At 37.3% G+C, this 8,420-nt stretch overlaps 1 protein-coding gene across 1 annotated transcript in view; it reads left to right on the plus strand.

The window, feature by feature from the left end:
* Positions 1 to 71: 71 nt before the first annotated feature.
* The window catches only part of snx8a (sorting nexin 8a), a gene marked incomplete in the record, with an annotated part of 11,289 nt that continues 2,940 nt past the window's right edge, over positions 72 to 8,420 (plus strand). Inside the window, 10 exon segments of the mRNA XM_024271682.2 lie at positions 72 to 186; positions 605 to 732; positions 1,978 to 2,107; positions 2,724 to 2,914; positions 3,026 to 3,146; positions 5,982 to 6,118; positions 6,315 to 6,395; positions 7,271 to 7,431; positions 7,532 to 7,661; positions 7,756 to 7,824. Coding sequence (XP_024127450.2) covers positions 96 to 186; positions 605 to 732; positions 1,978 to 2,107; positions 2,724 to 2,914; positions 3,026 to 3,146; positions 5,982 to 6,118; positions 6,315 to 6,395; positions 7,271 to 7,431; positions 7,532 to 7,661; positions 7,756 to 7,824 — 1,239 coding nt within the window.

An 8,420-nucleotide genomic window follows, 5' to 3' on the forward strand; every position in this document is an offset into this window, starting at 1 on the left:
GGAAACTACTGTAAAACCACAATGAGAAAAAAAAATCTGCAGCTTTCACTTTCTGTTGGACTCTACCCAGCGAACACTATAACTTTAAGAGTCGAATGACTTGTTGTTCCTTTCTGCAGGAAATCACATGGAGGTGCTCTCGTGCTCACATGACAGTCCGAGTCATGGCAGCGGAGATCAATGAAGGTACTGAGCACAAACTTTCCAGCTGAAACTCGGGTCGTCTTTTTCTGCTTTCTTTGCCTAAAAAACTCCAAAAAGCGCGTCGAGGCTTGAATATTTGCGGTATTGCGATGAGAAGCGATCACTGACAACTTTTGGGAACGTGATGATCCGAGAAACTGGTTTGTTTCCAAAACAAAATTGCTGGTAAAATTGCGTTTAAGTCGTGTTGACGCGTTTCTTTTAAAGCCAGTCTGTTGCGCATTCTAAAAATATGATTTAACATCATTATTCATCATTTTCTGCCAATTTATGTCACATTTAATGTCATTTAAATAAATAACAAAAAACATGATGTTAATGATATTGCACCAAAGCTATCCAGGAACTCTTTATTTACTCTCCATTCAGCAGTTTAATGCAGGTTTTGTTCCTCTTCTAGGTTCAGTTCCTGCATATTACAGGGAAGTTTACGATGCCATCTGCTGCAGAACCAGTGGGAGAGTTCAGGTTGAAGTTTTTCACAAGTTACTTCAAAGGACCAACCTCCCCAAAGAGGCTCTCAACCAGGTGAGCGTTTCAAGTTGGAACTCATTTGCTGCAGCATCTTATGAAGGATTTTGCAGCTCAGCTTCAATATGGAAGACTTTACGCATTATTTTTTTAAATTTTTTTTAGGGCTGTGAATATTAATGCATGCAATTAATCAAAAATAATTAATGCATTAATATGTGCGAACGCAAATTAATCAAAGAAACAGTCCTTCAGTTTAATTTGGAGGTGTGTTAAAACATTTTGTCGGGTATTACACCAAAAGAAATAAATATTAAATCGGTTTTCAGTTCTTTATTCTTGCTATTTTTGTGGTTTAGATAACTTTTTCACAAAAAATGAACAATTTGATCCGTGGTCCAGATCTATATTGTACAAAAACATTTTACCTGGTAAAACATTGCGATCAATTTTGATTAATCCCAACACAAAAGTGCGATTAATCCGATTTTCTTTTTTGTAATTGATTGACAGCAATCATTAAAAATACATGTTGTAAATGTAGAGTTTTGTTTGTGTTGTCAAACTGTGATTATTTGCAGATAAGTTGTCGGCAAATACTGAGACCAAAATAAAAATTACAGCGATTAATCGCGATTAATTTTTTCAAAATTTGCGATTAATTAGTTAATTTTTTGATTACTGGCTCTAATTTTTATTTCTCAATTTGGCCGACCGAGACCCACATAGAATGTGGTTTCTCATTCCACATTAGCATATTTTAATATTATTCTTTTCTGTAAAGATTATTTGAAATTTGGTTGCGTGTGGCTTTCTGGAAAACCATAAATGTTTACGTTTAGACACCCCCTATTTTCTTTTTTTGTTAGCCTACAAACTGATGCGGCCCCACATCAGAGAAGAAAACAATTTTGTGGACCTCACAAGAAAAACTTTGCGGACCCCTGAGTTAAAGGACATAAGACTGCTCATGTGAAAGTGTTTGGTCCTCCCCCGTCCCTGTGTAGCAATGGACTAGTCCGTCAACAAGATAGATATGTATAAAATATGTATTTTTTTTAAATAAACATTTTAAATCTTGACATTGTCTAAAAGTGGACCAGTAAAGAAGTTATTCCATGGACGTTTTTAAAGAAATGATAACCACTTCAGGGGGCCCCCATGTTATTGTCCGCCCAGGGCCCCCAAACTGCTAAGTCCGCCACTGATTATACCACTCAAATGGACTTCTTTGGGATCGGATGAGTGTTTTTTTGCTAGACTGAAAACAAAACAATTGTATTGTCTTCTCTCCCCTCTTAGATTGCCGAGCACGTGGAGTCCACACATGGATTCCTGAGCAAGCTGTCCTTCTACAAAGCTCTCGCCCTGATTGCTCTGGCTCAGCAGGGAAAGCAGCCCCGCCCCAAACTTTTGGAGAACTGCATACAGGGTGGGTGACAGACAGCAGCAGTTTGGTGAAGGTTTTGCTTAATGAGTAGCTTGGTAAATCCTCACTATGTTCTTGTGCAACCTCAGCTATTCTTGTGCTTCACTTGTGCGGGGGCAAATGTCACTCTTTTACAGCCTTACGTTGGAGTTGACCAGGAGAATTTCCTGCTGACTAAAACATACCTGTTTTATCACAGTTATAAAGTTTGTTACACAAAAACAGACTTTTTTTTGTTTTTTGTGAAGTTTGCTTTATCTAACTTGTTCTACGGTTGTAGGATGATGGGAAGAGTTTCAGGGTTTTCTTAAGGGTAACTCTTTTGCCGAGTCAGGTTTGATTTAACTTTTGGTGCATAGAGCAGTTGTTATTTCAGGTGTATCCAGTATGGCTGCATGCTGCAAACCACTTCCTTGTCAGGAACTGAAGTTTTCTACATGTGTTGCAGTAAAAAAAAAAAAAAAAAAAAAATGTGCAAGATTGGAATGTGCAAGAATAAATAAAGATAGGGCACACGAATGTTGTGCACATTAGATTTTTTTTGGTTTGTATTCTTGACTGTACTGGAATCTGAATTGAATCCGTCACGGAGAACAAACGTCGCTTGTGTGCTCGACAGAGCTGCCAAAGCCTCAGCTCGGTGACCCCAGAGACCTGAGCGCTCTGAGGATGCAGCCAGCTCAGGAGGATGTGCTGACCATTTCCCAGACTCTGGACAAGCTTTTGGTGAAAGACACGGTTAAGGTGGAGCTCACACCTGAGAAGAAAGGCCTGTTTCTCAAATATGTCGAGTATCAGGTCACAAGTCAGGTAAAAATCCACCACATGTCTCTTTAAAAAGCTCTTTAACTTTAGTCACACATGCATTTAACTCTTGTAAACAGTCTCTAAACTTTTTCTTCCACCTTTTTTTATTTTTAGCGCTTCAAAATACCAGTTTACAGACGTTACAGCGACTTTGATGTCTTCCATGAGGTTTTGCTCCAGAGATTTGCTTACAGGGTGGTGCCGGCGCTGCCACCTAAAAGGATGTTAAAGGGAGGTAGGTGATAGTAGTTTATTTTAAAAGTCATTTATTTTATTAGTTGGGTTCAAGTTAAACTTTTAAAAGAGTAAGAAACCTTTACTTTAATTTAAAATAATGCATTTTTTTAGGTGTTCTCTTTTTTCTATTGTCTGGAGCAAACAGAAACTTGTGATGCGTGAAGTGTGCCCGTTTCATTTCCTGAAAACCAGAAAAAAATAATTTGACTCTTATGTAAAAACATATATATGCAAAACAAACCTTACGCGTTTCCTTTTTGTAAAATATGCCTGACTTTCACCATTCATTTAAATACAATGGTTGTCTGGAGCTTCTGTTTGTCCCTTTTTTACATGCTATAAACGAAAGTGAGTTCAGTCTTTGGTTAATTTATAACAAAAATTCAATTTTAGCTTTGAAAATGCAAAAATCTTAGTTTTCTGACAAAAAAAGGGGGATTTTTTTTTTAGTTCAGTAAGAATTCTTTAAAAAACCACCATAACTGCAATTCCCAGAGCTCCACCCTTTCACATTTCATTGAAAAGCCCCAATCGCCCTCTGTAGAAACCAAAATGAGCGAATCCAGTAGTTTTGAGATAATCAGAGCGTACTACATAGAACAAATGTGCATTTCTGATAGGAAGGAGGACACAAAGAGCAGGAAAAATTCAAGCTAGCAGAAGTTTGACAACATTTTTTATTTTCTTTCTAATCATAATTGATATTTTAGTGCAAACTTTTTTTGTAATGTTCATCTTTTACCTCTTTCGTTCTTTAAAAAATGTCACTTTTAAGTAATTTACTTTGTTGCCACATCATAGTTTGGAATTTCCACCTCATTTTGTCAGAAACTATTTTGGGAAATCCTTCGCTCTTTTGTGTTGATATCCAAAGGGTGCAATTTACTTTTTGAGGTTTTGCAACCCCATATCATCACACTCCCTCCTTTTCTGCCTGGATTTTAGTTTCTTTTACTTTAGCAAACTTTGATTTGTTGCTGTTCTTCTTTGCTTTGAGTAACATCTGTTTGAGGTGACTCAAAAACACATATTTGAATCAATCTGGTGGACTCTAGTCTGAAAAGATGGTTTTCTTTCATGGACAAACGAGATCATTTCAAGGCCAGACACACACAAAAAAAAGATGTAGACAAAGGCCAGACTAAAGATATTTAGTCCAGGTAGTGGCGTACCATCAGGGCCTGCAAAGCTTTTAGTGAAGGCCTAACAATTATCTAAGAAGAAGTATCTAAATCACAGAGATTTATATATATATATATATATATATATATATGTGTGTGTACATTTGTCCAAAATGTATTTTAAATCATTCCAACTGAGATTTTCTTACTGCGCTGCTGTCAGATTTTTTTTTTCACATGAAAGTTTCTAACCAATCAGATTTAGTCCCTCACTTGTTGCTAGGTTCATGAAAATCTACCTCACACTCATACAGTCAGTGCTTCTATCCTCACTTCTAGTTTTGTGGCAGCTTTCCATAAAAAAAACTCTGCTGATTAAACCATAGCCATATATGGATTAAACGCTTTGATGTTAATTCAACCAATCAGAATTTGAGTCTTTGTATGGAGCTAAATCAGGGCCAATATTATTTGAAACCCAAATAAATGAAATTGAAAAGAATGTTGGTGTTTGGTCAAAAAACTATAAATGTCCAAAACTTTTTGCTATTCAAAAATAAACTTAGTTATTTTCAGTTTCAAATGTTCTGATTTTCAGATTTCAAAACTCAAAATTTCAATTTCAAAATGTATTTTCAGTTCAATTTCTTTTTTTTAACTTTCAACTCTTTTTTTTCCTTTTACGAATCTGAAAGTTTCAGTTACAAAACTTTTGGCCACGTTGTGGCACATTGGGGCGGGGCTAACACGAGGACCAATCAAAATCGATGAGGGTGGTAACTTCAGTTCCGATGTGTTCACTGACTCTGAGAACTGTGATGATATCTATCTGAAAATGGCTGTTCAGTCTGTAATATCATAGTCTGAAGTTGTCCCAAAGACGGGTGTAAAAAGCAGAGTTTTATCGCGGATAAACCGTAAAACACAGTTCTAGCCTGTTCAACACCAATATTCTTTTAAATTTAATTTATTTGGGTTTCATATAATATTGACCCCGATTTTGCTCCATATATTTGTAGCTTCATGAGGACGGATGATGATGTAATCACCTCTGATTGGATGGCCAAAGCTTCTGTTCTTCAAGCTGTAGGCACTTGATTTTTGTTTAAATTACTCGCTGTTTCGCTCTACAATATAGTAGCGGATTTATTGCGCAAGTCACTCTTAAGGTGGACTTTTCCGTAAAAAATTGGATATTGTCAAAAAAGGTCGGCCAACGCCGAAGCTAGCGAGCCTCTGTCGTGAAAAGGATTTGTCTGCGACTTTAGAATTTATAGAAGTTCTTTTTGACCATGTCGCAGAGTTTTGTGACAAAAATGAGCGACAAAGAGGCCAGTATGAGAACTTCCACGTCGCCACTGAACGTATCACGGCTGCAGCATCTCATTACCGTACCAACATCCTTCATGGATGGAGTTCATCTTGAAATAAGTTGAATTTGCTGTAAATAAAAATATTTATTTTAGTCTCAGCTTCAACTGAGGTCTTTAGGAAGACTCACAACCAGAAACTTTGCATCCTTTGAACATTTTCTCATGGAATTATGTTTTAATTAAAACAATTCCCTAATATATATATATATATATATATATATATATATATATATCTTGAGCTAATGCTTTTGAAGAAGCGTACTGTGTATTTTTTGTGGCCCAGTGTTCCTTCTGAAATGACGGCAGTCATTTGTTTGCTCCTGGGTCTTGTGTCTACAGTCCTGACCTCCGTCTCCGAGCGGGACTTCATTGAAGGAAGGAGACGAGCTCTTGGCAGATTTATTAACTTGGTGGCGTGCCATCCTTTCTTCTCTGAGGACGAGCTGGTCAAGACGTTCCTCACCTTCAGTGGCTCTGTATGTTCTTTTTTTTTCTTTTAAAATTCACTTTTGACTGGGATTAAACAGCATCCCTCTGGTTCTGATGTTTGACAGCTGCACAATGTGCATTATCATCATGATGAATGACAGCCAACACTTCCTGTTTCAGCTGCTTTGTGTCCTTTTCCATTCACCGACTCCTTTGACTCACCCGTCACTCTGCTTCCTGCAGGATGTCCAGACCAAACTGCGTGACACTTACAAGAAAACCGGCGATGAGTTCATGACCAACAGAATTGCAACCCTGGCTAAGGTTTGTCATGTGGGAAAGAAAGTGCTGTTGTGAAGTTTTACAAATCATAAAACACACGATGTGTTCTGAAAGAGAGAACGATGCAGTTCAGGTACACAAGTTGTAAAAATATAAGTGTTAAACTACTGAATCAGTCCACTGCACTTAAACTTTTTATTTATTTTAGGGCCAGGAATCGATTTCAAAACAATTAACCAATTAATCGCAAACTGGGAAAAATTAATCGCGATTAATCGCTATTTTTTTGGGGGGGCTCAGTATTTGCCGACAACTTATCTTCAAATAATCACAATATGAAATCACACATGAAACAGTACATTCAGAACATTTATTTTTAAATTACTGCTGTCAATTATTAACAAAAAACATCAAATTAATCGCACTTTGTGTTGGGATTAATCACGATTAATCGCAGTGTTTTACCAGGTAAAGTTTATTTGTACAATATGGCACAAATAGTCCGCTTTTTGAGAAAAAGTGAACTAAACCACAAAAATATTAAGAATAAAGTTCCAAAAAAACGATTGAATATTTATTTCGGGATAATACTCGACGAAATGTTTGAATGCACGCCGTGAAAGCCTGAACCGCTGAGTTGGAGCGAAGGACTGCCGATTAATTTGTGTTAATACATATTAACGTGTTAATTCTTTTTGATTAATCGCGTGTGTTAATGCATTAATGTTCGTAGCCCTAATTTATTTATAAGTTAAATAAATGAAATCAATGGCATTGTGTTAGTTTTTCTATTATGTCTTAAATTTCTGGGTTTAAAATAAAGAGGATTTGTTTTTAAAAGGCAGGTCTTTTTGACTTTTGACAATCCAAGCGTAATGAAAAGCTTCGTTTGATCTGTTTTTTGTTTTGTTTTGCAGGAATATCTCCCAGCAGACATTCAGGCTCAGTTTTCAACCAGCAGGGAGGTGATCAGGAATATCCACAACAGCTTCCAGCGGCTGCGGGACCGAGCGGAGAAGATGGCCGAGCGCTCCCGGGAGAACGCCTCTGACCTGAAGTTGTTTGGCCAGGAGCTCAGGTATTCGGTCGTTAAGGGGACATCCAGAGGTTTTTACAATAAACTGCAGCTGAGAGGCGGGAATATGAAACTTTCCTGATCGGGGTGTTGTCGTCGGCAGCTCTCTGGGCCTGGATGCTTCACCGCTTCCTCCCCTGGCCCCCACTCAAAGCACTTGGGGGGCTTTGCGTGAGTCTTTTAAGAGCCTGTCTGTGGAGTTTGATGTGCTGTCTGACAAAGCTACTCAGCAGGTACAGATCCCAGTGTTTTTGTTGTTGCTTTTTTTATAATTCAACAGGTCCTTGAAACTGGGAATAGGTTTTGAATTTGTTTTTGTGTCCTCAGGGCAGAAGAGAGGAGGATGATGTTGTAGAAAAGCTGAATCTCTTCTTAGATTTGCTGCAGTCCTACAGAGTGAGTATAATTCTCTTTTGGTTGGGGTGGATTTTATTCTGCTCCTTGTTTTCTAATTAAATAAAAAAAATAGTCTGACTCCAATGAAAATTATGTTTTTAGTGACATTTTTTCTGACGGATGACATATGTAATGAAAATTAGGCTTAAAATTCAAATTGTGAATCAGGAGATTGAAAGAGTGAAAACTTGAAATAAAAAAAACCCCTATAAATTAAAAAAATACTAATTGAAAACAAATTATTCTTTAGTAACAGCTGCTGTTTTAAATTTTCCACTTTTTTCTTTTTAAATCTTCACTTTTAGTCCTCCATTTTCAGTTTTAATTCTCTTTCCGAGATTTCACTGCTGAGCTGAGCCTAATTTTACATGGGGGCGGGGCTTTGAGCTCATTGGCTACCGGGACACGCTTCCCAGGTTGCACAGATGACTCCTCACTACACATTTTCTCCACTTTTCTCAGACACAAATGGATATTTTTAAACTTTTCTCTCACTTTTTTTTACTCTCACTCTTCAAACTTTCAAAGAAAAAATAAGTCAAATGAGTCCAATCACGATGAAGATTTATATGTAGGTCACATCCCCATTACCTCTT

The sequence above is a fragment of the Oryzias melastigma genome, linkage group LG8 (genome assembly GCF_002922805.2).
Source record: "Oryzias melastigma strain HK-1 linkage group LG8, ASM292280v2, whole genome shotgun sequence".
In the NCBI taxonomy this organism is placed as follows: domain Eukaryota; kingdom Metazoa; phylum Chordata; class Actinopteri; order Beloniformes; family Adrianichthyidae; genus Oryzias; species Oryzias melastigma.